General features: G+C 39.7%; 1 protein-coding gene across 1 annotated transcript; it reads right to left on the bottom strand.

The window, feature by feature from the left end:
* Nucleotides 1-1,466: 1,466 nt before the first annotated feature.
* On the bottom strand, nucleotides 1,467-14,762 carry LOC113711369 (uncharacterized). The gene is made up of 2 exons (XM_072067056.1): nucleotides 14,129-14,762; nucleotides 1,467-1,717 (listed from the first exon to the last, which is right to left on the bottom strand). Exons 1-2 carry the CDS (start codon nucleotides 14,760-14,762, stop codon nucleotides 1,467-1,469), a joined length of 885 nt encoding a protein of 294 aa, XP_071923157.1.
* Nucleotides 14,763-15,169: the final 407 nt, after the last annotated feature.

Below are 15,169 nucleotides of genomic sequence, written 5' to 3' on the forward strand. Positions count from 1 at the left end.
ATACATTTTCTTTCTTTCTTCGACTCAAATGGAGATTTCAAAGTTTTACAAGCGAGTATAAGTTTTACAAATATTTTACTCATGTTCTTTAGTTTAAATGTACTCTTTTCACTTCCAAAACTATACTTATCCTTTGTACTAATAGTTACTCAAATTTTCTTTCATTCACCTAAACTTTGGATGATTTAACTGTAATATTTTCCCTTGGTTATTATTAGGCTTCCTTGGTGATTGAGAGTATTATCCGGAAGGACATTTTGGACGTTATTTTGCGTAAATAGGTGAGTGTTCCTTGTTTGTTAAATTTTCATTGACTATGTAGCTTGTTCTTGATTATATGGCTTGTTATGAATGAATGACAACATGTTAAATGTTTTCAATGATTGCTTAAAATGAGTTTTCTAGGCGAGTGTGTACTTTATCGCACTCGACCTAAATGAATGTGAAATTTTCAATGATTAAATAATTAAATGCTAGTTGCGCATGAATGTAAGCCGTTTGGCTGAACTGGGCCCTTGCCCTTCGTTGCCGGTCGACTCGAGCCAGAAGCGGACTCGGTCGGGCGATTTGGTGATCCTGGGTGAACGTTTGGTATACTCAAGTATTACCTTGTAGTCTGGTGGAGCCTGGCCAACGTCCAGGAGGGGGTGAATGAAATGAACGAACAAATGTCAATGCAAATGAGGGGTTTTACTTATCGAAATGCATTTTCAAATGATTAGAGGAATAAGGGAATGAAAGGAGAATGAACGAATGGCTCCCTGTGAGCCCATATCCTTTTAATGAATGTGTTAGTATTGCTTTCCATTGTAAATATTTCTTGAATTATTGGTTATTGATGGTTAATGCATTGAACTTATTGTTTGATTATGTGTTCGGAACCTCACTGAGTTTTTAGCTCATCCCTTTAGTTTTGTTTTTCTTAACAGGGAAAGGCGAGCAAGGACGAGAGCTCGGTATGGACTAGCCTAGACTTGTTTCAGATGTTTGTAATGGTTCTCGCCCTACCTTTTGCCATGGGCTGGATGTATGACGAATTGAGAACCTTTGTATATTTGATGTTTGCACTCCCTTTTGAGATCGAAATGTATATAGGTTTCACTTTAAGTTTTGGATTGTTTTCGTTTGATCTTGTAGTTTTATTTCAGATTTGATTGAGGTATGACTGAGTCCCGGCAAGAGTTGGGCAGGCGACCCGCCGAACCCTTTGGTACGCCTTAGGGGGAGGTGGGGCCGTCACAGTTCAGTTTTCACTTGTTGGCACGTAAGACAATTTTGTACAAATTGGGCAATCTCCGCCTTCATATTAACCCACCAATACAGGCTTTTGAGATCCTGGTACATCTTACCATTACGGGGATGCACCGTATACCTAGAACGGTGAGATTCCTCCAAAATCTCCTTCTTCAATTCTTTCTCTTTAGGTACAACGACGCGATTTCGAAACCTTAAAATCCCATTAGGACCTAGGTTAAATCAGACAATTCTCCCTTCTTCACTCTTTCCACCCACTTCTGTACCGTTGGTTCTTTCATTTGGCCCTCTTTAATCTGATCCAACAGTGTCGACTTCACCTCAATATTTCCAAAAATAACTTTTCGCGGCTCCAGACGAGGGTTCCATTCATATACATTTTCTAACAAGCTCCACTTGCCCACCATTAAACTTGCTAGTTGAGCCTTTCGACTTAGAGCATCTGCTACAACATTTGCCTTTCCTGGATTGCAATTAATCGTACAATCATAGTCTTCTAAAAACTCCACCCACCGACGTTGTCTCAGATTTAGCTCTTTCTGAGAGAATAAGTATTTAAGACTCTTATGATCCGTGTATACCTTAAATGTCACCCCGTACAAATAATGCCGCCACTTCTTCAAAGCAAATACAACTGCCGCAAGCTCTAAGTCATGGGTTGGATAGTTTTGCTCGTGAGACTTTAACTTCCGAGAAGCGTAGGCAATTACATTCCTATTTTGCATCAGAACACACCCTAACCCTTCTCTTGAAGCATCGGTATAAACCGTATAGCTACCTTCCCGTTGGGCAAAGCTAACACTAGAGCCATGGCCAATTGCTTCTTAAGCTCTTGGAAACTATTTTCACACTTAGTATCCCAAATGTATTTTCCTTGTTTCTCGGTCAAGTTAGTTAGGGATCCCGCAATTTTTGAGAAATTCTTTATAAATCGGCGGTAGTACCCTGCTAGACCTAGAAAACTTCTAACTTCGGTAGGATTATATGGCCTAGGAACGCCACTTTCTCTAACCAAAATTTACACTTGCTAAATTTAGCAAACAACTGGTGCTCTCTTAGGGTTTGAGACACTATTCTCAAGTGTTGTTCATGCTCCTCCCTTGTCTTCGAATACACCAGGATATCATCAATAAACACCACCACAAACCTATCCAAATAAAGTTTAAACACCCGATGCATTAAATCCATGAAGGCCGCTGGGGCATTGGTTAAGCCAAAAGGCATTACCGCTAACTCGAAATGCCCATATCGAGTGTTAAAGGCCATTTTTGGCACATCCTCCTTTCTAATTCTCAATTGGTAATATCCCTGTCGAAGATCCAACTTAGAAAACACCACGACACCTTGTAATCGATCAAACAACTCATCAATGTGGGGCAAAAGGATATTTGTTCTTAATGGTTACTGCATTCAACCCTCGATAATCAATGCATAACCTTAAACTCCCATCCTTCTTTTTGACAAATAGCACTGGAGCGCCCCAAGGTGACTCGCTCTAATATATGAATCCCCGTTCTAGCAAGTCTTGCAATTGAAATTTTAGCTCCTTAAGTTCAGCGGGAGCCATTTGATAAGGGGTTTTTTGAAATGGGAGTAGTTCCAGGTGCTAGGTCAACCTTAAATTCAATCTCTCTCTCAGGTGGCAATGACACTAATTCCTCCGGGAACACATATGGATACTAATTTATCACCAACATATCTTCTAACTTAATCTTTTCTCCTGGAGTGTTAACTAGAAAGGCTAGATAACCCCGTGCCCCATGACTAAGTAATTTCCTAGCCCTTATTCCCGAAATGAGGGCAGATAAGGCTAACATACCCCTCACGTCTAGCTTTAAAGTTGCCTCACCCGGTATGCAAAACTCGACCACCTTCATACGACAATCCACCCTAGCATGATAATGAGCTAGCCAATCCATACTTAGAATAACATCGTACCCCTTAATAGCTAGGCTTATGAGGTCAACTACTAATTTCCACTCACCAACCCATATATCGCAGTTTCTATACACTTCGTTGGCAAGTAAAGATTGATTACCTGTAGGTGTTCTTACTTCTAAGTCATATGGTAGCCTTTCAGCTTTCACATCAATTTCAAGTATAAATGTGGGGCTAACAAAAGAATGGGTTGCACCAGGGTCAATCAAAATTTTCGCTAAACGATGGAAGACAGGAATCGTACCTTCCACTACCTCCGATGGTTCAGGTACCGATTGCTGGTCCAAAGAATACACTCTGGTTGGCATCCTTGACCTGGTCCCTCCTACATTGGTTGGTTTAGGGATTGATTTGCCAGCCGACGGAGCATCATTGAGTAGTGGGCAATTAGCAATCTGGTGCTCCGTACTTCCACACCTTAAATATTTTCGAGCTTTTCTCTTGCAATTATTGTGACGTCCCCACTTCTCCCTAAGGCGAACCAAAGGGTATCTGCGGGACGCTTGCCCAGCTCTCACCAGGACTCGGTATAAATCCCGTTCAAGCTTAATACAATACTAACTATCACGACAAGATAAAGTAAGAAAGATAAGTCGGATTCCATAAATAACATTCAAACTTACACCACGAGTTTCAAAATACATCAATTTTTCCAAAATATACAACTGCCAAAAGTCTAGTCGATTATATTTAAACCCTAATACAAATGTACATCCCAAGGTTTTCTCCGAGTTTCGCTCCATGTCCATTCCTGTTAAGAAAAATAAATCTACGGGGTGAGCAATTGCTCGTGAGGCCAAGAACACACATGCGAGCACGTTATCCAAGTAACAATCCCAATTAACAAGTCAAACAATAATATTCGAGTAATTAACAATTCAAGTGAAATTTAAACAGAAACAATTTAAGGATATGGTAGCTCTCAGCAGCTAATTTCTACTTGCTTTGCCAATCTCATTCGTATACCTTCCCGTGATGACTCTCGGTCAACCGGGTCGATATTTCCAATCCGTAGAACTCCACTTACTTCTCATGTCCGTCCACCGTACACCGCACCGGGCCCGCACGTCATTTATAAGGCGATACTCCACGAGTATGCCAAGCAAGATCTCTCCAATAGATCAAGCTTATCATGTTATTCTCATGACTCACCGAGGTTCCTGACCAAACCCATGCCGGCTCGAGTCCCAAGGTCGGCCTATGAGTTTGGGCGTCCCCCATGTAATATTTGTGAGTCGAGGAGATTCACTCCACGACGTATGCAGCCATAACATACCATTTCATGATATTCAAGCATTCGATACATTCAATCATTCATTTCATTTCAATCAAGTCATTCATGATCCATTCATTTCACTTCAATCAATTCAATCATAAGTCATTCATTTTAAATGAGAACGAGTGCGGTAAAGTACACACTCGACTCCATTTTCAAAATCTCCAATCATTAATAACAGTTAAGCATGTATCAAGTTCGCATACACTTGACACTCACCAAGTAAAATAAGAAACAAGTGAGAAATGTCCACTCGAGGGTTCAGGCGTCCACCGTGGGATTCTCTCGAAGATCCTCTTGAGTGCCTGAGCAATTAATAATGAACTATTACACACTGTAGCTTAAAACTCCTAATTATTGAGGAAGATTGCACTCTTGTACAATCTAAGAAGAAATCATGAAAATGAGCCTTAATTACTCGCAAATCGAAGCTCGAAAGTGGGGTCTTAATAATAAAAGAAAAATCTGATTTTCATCTTTGAAATCAAGTGTAAACGGCTAGGTAATATCTAAGGAAAAATGGCAAGTTCTAAAAACTCAATTTCCTTCAAGTTAGGAAATTTCAGATTTAACAAGCAATCTTTGAAAAATCATAACTCACTCTCCGAAAGTCCAAAATTGGAAAATTTGGTACCGTTGGAAACTACTTCCAAAGTAATAAAAGTTCCTAGAAGGCACTTTTTCATGATTCCAAATGGAAGACATTCAAATTTCGGCTTCAAGTTGCTGTTTTGGAATACCAAGACAGTTTCGAGGTTGGTTTTTGGCTAACTTTGGAAATTCGGAAAAATTCACAGAATGTGAACTAGCCTTTGAAATTTGAAACTCAATTAGAGTTACAATCAAAGTTTAAAACACAACAAGAAGAACAAGAATCGGAGTTTTGAGCACTAAGATATAGCAGCTCAAAGTTGCTGAAATTCCTCACTGGACAAGGGTTTTCCAGATTTAAAACATGAAATTTAAGACTTTGGTTGAGCATCGAAATGGACTTGGAATGGCACCAAATTTGGTGGTATTACCCTACCATATAAGGTCTATTCCTCTGTCAAATTTCATATAAAAATTCGTACGGAAAGTCAGTTAACAAAGCCACTAAAGTTTCAAGAATTTCCAAGGCAAATCTGCCTTGTACTTCATTTTCCCTTTTCTAACTTTTGGGTCAATGAATCACCTCAAACATGGTTCATTTATGAAGACAAGGTCTAATAAATATCCAAGATACTTTTGGTAGGCGGTTCGCACAAAGAATTTCAAAATAACTAGTCCCAATTCAAATTAAGGAATTCAACTAGCCAAAAAGAGGGTTTTCCATTACTGAGACAGTTTCGTAATTTGGCCACAACTCACTTAATACAACTTGGAATTGAGCGTGGTTTGTGGCGTTGGAAACTACATTCATAAGGCTACAATTTCTCAGAAGAAATCATTGTGAAATTCTGTCCATAACTAGCTCATTTTCCAGCAAAACATTGCAGCTCATAACAGGTTTTCTAACACAACCAAGAAACAGGGCAGGTGACTTTGAAAGGCTGGTACGGTTCACTCAAGTGAAATCAGGGGATGTATTTTATACCGTTAGAAAACTGGAAGTGCCTAGTTTCTAATTCTTGAAACGGAACTCGATTTTGACATCGGAGCAAAGAGTTATAGCCGTTTGTAATTCGCTGCCAGAGCAACTCTGGACATGTTTCCAGCCACGAAAAATTTTCGAAATCCAAACATTTACCCAACCAAATCAAGTGATTTTTAGTGGAACTTTCCACACAACCTATGCAATATATCTACATCAAAATCAAGTCAATTGGACCACAAAAATTTGCACCAAGAGGCGCAGCAAAGGCCGGGCAGAACCGGCCCCTTCTTTCCTTTTGTTTCCCTTGAGTTTTCTTTCCACCTTTCAACTTATAATCACTAGTTTAGTCACTAAATCAACATAAACAACACCCAATATCATCACATCAGTTCATCAAGTCGAATGTGGGATTTCATAGAGCCCACTCACATGATTTTCAACAGTATAGAGGTACCCACATGAAGCTATAAACTCCCAAGTGCAATTTAACTTACAAAAGCAAAGATTTATACCTCCTAGATGATCTTAAACCAGAAATTTTTGGCCCTTTGAGCTCCAAGAAAACCGTGAGAATGAAGCTCTTCTCCAAGCCCAAGATGATCTCCAAGTTATTTGCTAGTTGTGGTATGAATTTGAGAGGATTTGGTGCAAGATTGAGAGGTGAAATGATGAAGAAACTTGGTCTTCTTCTCCTTGGGGTTGTACGGCAGCTTGACGGAGAGAAAGAGAGAGTTGTGGCTGATGGAAAGCTTCTCTTGGAAGCTTAAGAATTTGTGGCCCAAATTTCCCCAAAAATCAACTAAGAATAGTGCGCGTACGCGCGCGTTTTGTGCTCGTTTTCTCTTGGGTTTGTTTCACTTGTGCACTAAACATCTAATGCACTTCCATCCATACTATTATTATTCACTCTTAATAGTTTAAAAATAAAGGCCTTAAGTCCCTCCATTAATCGCACGTGCGAAAATGCGTACTTCCGATTTGTGCGCGATAAAGCGAAATTTCTAAGGAATTCTTGTAACGATAGTATTACTAACTAATACTTGATTATTTAAACATAAAAATAAGTATTTTAAGACTAATATATGAGTCTTCAATCTCCAAACTCACTGTACCCTCAAATCAATTATTGCCTCCAAACGCGTATTCGTTATTCTCACTAAACGGGGTTCCAAAAATTAATTTTTGAAACAAGTCATTTTAAAAATATATGTAAGTCATAGTTCCATGTAATTGGGTCTAAAAAGGTTGGAATAAAATATTCGGAGCAAACGGACAATTAAATATTTAAATAAGCTAGTAATAGAAATTTAAAATAAGTAAATTTGCGAGTCCTCACAATTATCCTCGGTATGGTTCGATTTCCCACAATACCCACACGATACTCAGGGGGCGGATGTCTGGCCTCCCTGTGGGACACCTCTCCTCTGTCCTCTTCCACTCTGGACTCCTCTCGGAGTACCTCCCCTGGATGTGCTCGTAAACCTTCCACCTCCAGCTCCATGACCAGCTTTAGGGGGTGGCATGTTTCGCTCACTCTGTGCCTGTGACGACCCCACCTCCCCCTAAGGCGTACCAAAGGGTTCGGCGGACCGCCTGCCCAACTCTCGCCAGGACTCACTCATTCGTATCACGTGCATACATCCAAGGACCATAAATAATATCGCAATTCAAGCTTATAATTTACATTGATGCACAATCAAGATACAAAGTCTCACTATACCCAAACTGGTTCAAAGTGTACAAAATCCAAATACAAAACATTATATTCAAGGAATAGCGCGAGTACAAGTCAAAAGTCAAAACAACTAGACTACGCTAGTCTTTACACGTCTCACGCCTCGCTCGTACCCCTATAAGGAAAACAAAACTAACGGAGTGAGCCAAAGCTCAGTGAAGTTCCAAATATCAAATTGGCCATCAAATAATGTAATAGCAGTGTGATAGTGAAATAGCGAGCAAGCAAGTCAAATCAGAGAGATAATACTTCAGGTAGTCAAGAAATATATGGATCATGTTCACATGTAAGGATACAGTGGCTCATGTCTCGGCTCCATCCCAGCTTGATCGATTAGTAGTTGACACTCCGTCAACTTTCAAGTAATAAACTAGTCCAGAAATAAGGCCCCACTTCACGCCAGTCTCCGTCCACCGATCAACCCCCTTATCCGGACCCGTACGCCACATGAAACACGGGTGGTAATACTCGAGTATACCGATTAGCCGAGGAGATAACACTCCACTCAACATTACTAGTTACCCAGGGTTCGTTATCTAATCGACCAGATCCTTACCGGCTTGACTCGATTAACTAGCCACAGGGTTTCTGGAATTCCAGGCAAGATATAATTCATATGCATGTAGAGCAAGTCAAGTGAAATCGATAAACAAGAACAAATCTGGTTAGGGCAAGTGCGATAAAGTACACCCTTGCCCTATCAAATCACTTATTTATCACGTAATCACGTTGGTCAAAGATAAATCGCAAATAGCAAGTGCAATTAGATATCTGGAAGCACTCACCAAAAGTAGTGCCTCTACTGTTTGCGTCTGGGTGGTACTCCGGGTCTGTAGTCCAAATCTGCGATAAAACTTGATTTAAGAACTTTGAAAATCAACTAAGGTTCGAAACTTAGATGTTTCGTTCAATGAGAATCAAGAAATTGAAATTCACTTGGAGAATAGTCGCGAAACAGTTGCTCGCTTTTCAAACTGAAAAATTTGGTAACATGTTTGCTTGGAAATAACTTTTGAATCAAAAGCGCAAGGAAAACGGATTTATAGTGATTATTACCGCTTTTCCTAAGGGTACAAGTTCGGCTAGGTTCTAACGTATAACCCTCGATAACCAACGTAGCAAAAGTCCTAGATGGTTCAAGTGATATTCATTTTTCAACTTTACCGAAGTCACAAGTGTATTTCTCTAGTCCTCAAGCGAAAATTTGGGTAGCATGCCCTTTGTATTTTCCTATTTTTCCAGCCATTTTTGGCTTCATATTTTCCTCATTCAAACCCAAGTTACACACAACACAGATCCATTTCAATAGCCGTTCTGTGAGGCCCCAGTCAGTTCGTAAGTTGATATTAGGGTTATTTATTATTCGGTGTGGTGAAAGTAGGGTTTTAGGGCTAAGGAGAAAACCCTAATCTTGGTTAAGATTGAAAACCCTAGTTTATGTATTATTATTCGTAGGTTCGAGCTATAATTTATATTCGGTGTTCTAGTGTGTGTTTTGGCATACGTAAGTTTAGGATTCGTTTTAGGTTACAAAGGTTTAGCAAGTTCGAAATGGTTAGCAAACTCTAGATTAGCAAACCTCTAGTGTTACAATTTATTAGAAAGCTTAAGTGGGGTTTAAAAACCCTAATTTTGCCAAAGTTATAAAAGTTGTTGTTTGATTGTTTTTATTATGGAAAAACTATGTTTGAGTATAGGTAATTAAGATAGGAAAGTGATTAGTGAAGTAATTAAGCGTGATTACATGTTTTAAACTAGATTAAGTTATGACCTATGGAGTTAATTGAAAGATTATCAAATGTTTGAGGGCAAGAGTAGACTAAAAGCTAGGTTGAACTGCAAGGGTTTAAAAGGCAAATAAAGCATTTTTATGTGATTGGTTAGCCTAAAAATATCTCCTATTGTCTTTGACTATTTATTATCTTAGGATTATAAGATAATCACAAGCCAAACAAGACAAGACTTGGAGAGAAAAAAGAGAGAGGAGAGCCGAGATTGAGAGAGCAAAGAGAGGAAAGAAATTCTTCAAGTTCTTCATCTTCTAGCCTTTCATCTTGCCTTTGAAGCTTGAGGGAACAACTTAGGAGCTTGATTGTTGAAGTTTGATCATCTACCAAACTCATTTGAAGGTATGCCATCTTCTTTGAAAGATAAATTTTGGGGTTGTTAATCTTTAAGCTATGGAATTGATGTATTTTATTGTGATTATGGATTTGTATGGTGGATTTTATGTTTATATTGAAGTTTTATGGTTAATTTTAGTGTTTTGTTGCTGTTGGAAATTCGGTCAAAAGGAAAAAAATTAGGGCTTCTTGCTTTAATGTTTTCCTTAGTTGCTTTGATTGAGAAATTGATTTGTAGATGGGATTTGTGGTGTATTGATTGTTCTTGTATGGTTAGATTTTGGTAAAATCAGATTTGGTTCATGAAACCCTAGACTCCATTAGGATAGTTTAGCTTGGCTAATGCCTAGTGAGTTGGGGTTTGGTTAGTTGGATGTTAGAGCAAGCTCATTAGTGCGAATGAAGTGAGGATAGGGATTTTGGTTAGTGTTTGGTAATTTTGTGGTAAAATAAGGAGAGAATTTCGGACCACTCATAGGCTGATATACGTATGGTTGTTGGGTATCAAATTGGTTAGAAAAGTTGGTATAAGAACCATAGAACGGACTGTACGGTTGCGGAGCGCAAAACCGGCAAATCTGGAAAACTATGGCTGTTCAGCATCCGAACTTTGGCTTCATTTTTTCTTGATGTTACGTACGGATTCAGAAGTTTCTCAAAACATGAAAGTTGTAGCCTCTTATGTTCTGAATATTCCTACAAAATTTCAGGTCAAACGGATCAGTTTAACCCAATTTATAGACAAAACACTAGCACCTGTTTTGTACCCTGGATTGTGTTACGTTTTGACTTTTGCTTCTGCCCATGTTTTATCCGTTTTGATAACGTACGATCTGGGTGTTGACTCCTTCATAAGAAATGTAGATCTTGGTTTTAGCTTCGAAACGGTATAACGTACGTCGAAATCCGAGTTCCGTAGCTCCCGTTATGACCAAAACAAGATCGATCGTCAGAACTGCCTTTGAATCTGGACAGTTCTGACGGGTACTTTGGCACTCAATTTTCGTTCTGTTCTGAGTGGATTCAGGTCTTGACCAAAACATCAAAGTTTTAGCCTTATGTCCCAGATTTCTAATACCTTTGGAATTTCCTGATTTGAATTTGTGAGCTGGGAGTTATGCTCCAGCAAACATACCCTGTCCGTCACTCTAAAGTGCGAATTTCTGGAACGATTTTCCATACTTTCGACCTATTTCTGTTCAGATCCGGACTTAGGTGTCTTCATGAAAATTGTAGCCCTTCCTCTTAGCTTCGTAACAGTACCTCATGTACCTTGATCCGACACTCGTAGCTTCGATTGTATTCAAAACAGCTTTGACGGCAAAGCGATTAGGTTACTATTTCCGAATCCGTATGCCGTTTCCGCACTCGTATGTGCCGATTTTGCCGTTTTGCTTGTTTTAAGTATGTTAGTAACCATTTGTGATATATTGTGACACAATCTTCTATTTCAGATGTTGGTGAGCTAGGAGGAGCCGGTGGGGCCTACTAGCTACTCCTCGCGGCACGAATTTCGTACTTTTGCTCTTTTGTTCGTTGAGTAAGTATTCAGGCCGCTCTTGTGTGTTAGTTGCTTATGTGTTTCGATATGTATGAAGAGGGTACCTAGACGAGGGTGTACTTTATCGCACTCGACCTAAACCCTAACTTGCGCACATATTTGTATATGGCTTGTGTATATGAGCAATTTTGGAACTAAAACCCTTGAGCTCGTGGCTCAGGGTGACTTTTGAATAATTTTGTGAAGTTTGTGAGTTTGGGGCCCGATCTCAATACCTAGATGGACTATTCGAGCCGGTTAGGGCTTGGTCGAAGTCAGTCCAACCTGGATTGAGGTCACCAAGTTTGTGAATCCGGTTCACCAAGTATGTGGACCAAGTTTGTGACCCGAGCTTGTGAACCAAGCTCAATTTCGTTCGCTCGAGCAAGTTTGTGAGGTGTCTGGCCAGAGAGGGTGATAAGGGGTACGGTGGGAGAACAAGTGGAGTTCTACGGACCATTATTTGTGGTCGACGGAGTGTCAGCAGGAGATCATACATGGCACATGAATTGGCTTTGGAGCCACCCGTATCCTTATTATGTGATGTTATTTTTCTGCTTTTGCTTTACTCTTACATATGTGAGATTTACGCTTTTGCTCCTGTTTACTTACTAAGCATATAGCTTACCCCTTTTCTTTTGTTTTCCTTAGCAGGGGCCGATGCGGGGACTTTTGACACATACACTAGTATAGTTAGATTTGCATGTAATAGTTGGACAATTAGGATGTTTGTTTTAGTTTTGGTGGTTTGTATAAGGACCCTCCTTAAGGTCTACTCTTTGGTTTTGGTTATATTCATAAGGATGTAATGGGATGATTAGAACACTTTTGGGATTGTATATATTGTGTATATAGTGCTCTTTCGGTTTATCTCGTGTTATTGCTTTAAGTTTCGAGTCCTGGCGCGAGTTAGGCAGGCGGCCCGCTAATACCCTTGGGTTCGCCCTTGGGAGAAGTGGGGTCGTCACACGTTCAATTGGCTCAAGACAATACAAGGACAAAAATCAAACCAATAACAAGTGCGGAAATGAAGTTTACAAAAGACAGATTTGATATGGTTTTTGCGTAGCGGACACAACCTAAGCCACGCTTATCGGATTGGGTTGCAAATTATACCATTTCAAAACTAAGACGAAGGCCTACAACTTTTATGAAGATCACTTAGTCCAATTTCCAGTGTAACCCAGTCAAATTCCCAATTTACAGAACCAAATTCCGACTAATCGGCTAATTAACCGTAATACATTTAAATGGCCATATCTCAGGCTACCAAAGTCCGTTTAAGGTGTTCTTGGAGGCGTTGAAAAGATAAGACAGAGTACTAAAACTTTCATGTTTTGGAAAATTGCTAAATCTGCACGGATCATAGTGAATAAACACAGCCAAACGGATGAACTGTCTAAAACGGATCACTGGAAACATCCTAGGGCAGCGAGGGTATTTTGGTCTTTTCAAAGGCTACGTTGCTCCGATTGGGTTCAAATTTTGTAGGCTACTATAAACTATCATTCTCTACAACTTTTATGTTTTATACTAAGCCTAATTTGGCCTCTAACATCACGAACTGGAACCGGACAGAACAGGGCTACATTTTTCCAGAAATCTGGAATTTTTTTTGTTTTCAATGGAAACTTTCTTCATTTCTTGCTCCAACCATCACCACAACCTCTTATATAAGCTTAGATACAACATATATTATCCATACAACAAGTTTAGGCAGAAAATCATCAAACCCTAACTTACATTCATCACCTCAAATTCATCCCAACAACTTGGATACTACTAATATAACCAAAATATGAGTTATATAACAACTTAAGCAAAAATAAAAGGACCAAAGCCATGGTTAGACCTTATACCTCAACAAAAGAAGCTTGCAAGAGTAATACTTCACCTCCTCTTGAAATTTTTGGTTCCCCTAGCTTCCCAAAGTCACAACTCACAAAATAATCGGTTTAGAATTTTGTTTCCTCACTTGGATGGCTCAAACTCAAGATGAAGGAAGGTTGTTTCTTGCTCTCTCTTTCTTCTCTCTTGTCTCGGCCAGCCAGCAGAAAAATGAAGGGGAATGGAGCAAAATGGAGGATAAGAAGGTTGGACTTTTGGCTTGGTCAAGTGGCCATAGGTGAGTGACACTTGTCACCACCAAAGCCAACCAAAATTTCTTTTTCTTTCCTTGCATTTTTAGCCCTAAATTTCGGTCAAAGCCAGCTGGAAATAAGGACATATTTTGCTCAAATATTAATGAGCTTGTACGGTAAGAAAGTGGTGGTCAAGTGGTGCGTTCAATCGGTAGTGCACGATACCCGTCGGTTCGCAACGTTTTTCCTTAAATCAAACGTACTAGGATTTTTTACTTCCTATTCACTAACTTTTTATCATTGCTTCTAATCACATATTATTTCTCACTTACAAGTCACTCTTAAGCACCAAATTTGATCCTCGCACCGTACCAGATAATTACACTACGAATACACGTGAAAACCCTAACTTGCTCCAACTTGAAAACGAAAAGTGAAACCCTACTTTCTAGGTTCATTTGCACTTATTGTGGAATGATTGGATAGTAGGGCTATAATAAATGAATAATTTCCAAATAAAAGGGCATTTTTGAGAAAAATATAAGGAATTTGCAAGTCCTCACACTCTCTCCCCCTTAAAAGAATTTCGACCTCGAAATTCATACCTTTCGTCGTGAATAGGTCAGGATATTTCTCTTGCATGTCTTTTTCTAGCTCCCAGGTTGCTTCTTCCACTTCGTGATGCTTCCATAGAACCTTTACTATTGGAATTTGCTTGTTTCTCAGGTCCTTCACCTTCCGATCCAATATTTGAATAGGTCGTTCTTCATAGGTTAAGGACTCGTCTAGTTCAACATCTTCGGGTGGCAAAATGTGAGTTGAATCAGGATGATATTTCTTAAGCAAAGAAACATAGAAAACGTCATGGATCCGAGACAAGCTAGCTGGTAACTCAAGTCGATAAGCCACCTTCCCTATTCGTTGGAGTATATTGAAAGGTCCTATGTATCGTGGTTGCAACTTTTTCCCTTTTCCTGCTCTAATCTTTCCTTTCAATGGGGTAATCCGAAGAAACACCTTATCTCCTATCGCGAACTCCAAATCCTTCCTCCGCTGATCGGCATAACTTTTCTGTCGGCTATGGGCTGTTTGAAGTCTTTGGCGGATCACCTTTACCCTCTCGTAGGCTTTCTCAACCCATGGTATTGTAGCCAGATCTATAATCTTTCTCTCTCCTACTTCATCCCAATGGATTGGGGATCGACATCGTCGTCCATACAAGGCTTCATATGGGGCCATTTGAATAGAGGAATGATAACTATTGTTATATGCAAATTCAACCAAGGTTAAGTATCGGCTCCAACTTCCTCCAAAGTCCACAATACAGGCTCTCAGCATATCCTCAAGAGTTTGAATGGTTCTCTCAGATTGTCCATCAGTTTGTGGGTGATACGCTGTACTATAGTTTAACTTAGTTCCTAGAGCCTCTTGCAATTTCTGCCAGAATCGAGATACAAACCTTGGGTCTCTATCCGATACAATACTCACTGGTACCCCATGTAGTCTCACCACCTCATCCATATAAAGTTTGGCAAGTTTCTCCAAAGAATATTTCATATTTACTGGCAGAAAATGTGCGGTCTTAGTTAATCGATCCACTATTACCCAAATTGTATCATGCCCTTTTGTGTTCGTGGCAACCCTGA

Source organism: Coffea arabica, chromosome 10e, assembly GCF_036785885.1.
Source record: "Coffea arabica cultivar ET-39 chromosome 10e, Coffea Arabica ET-39 HiFi, whole genome shotgun sequence".
NCBI lineage: Eukaryota > Viridiplantae > Streptophyta > Magnoliopsida > Gentianales > Rubiaceae > Coffea > Coffea arabica.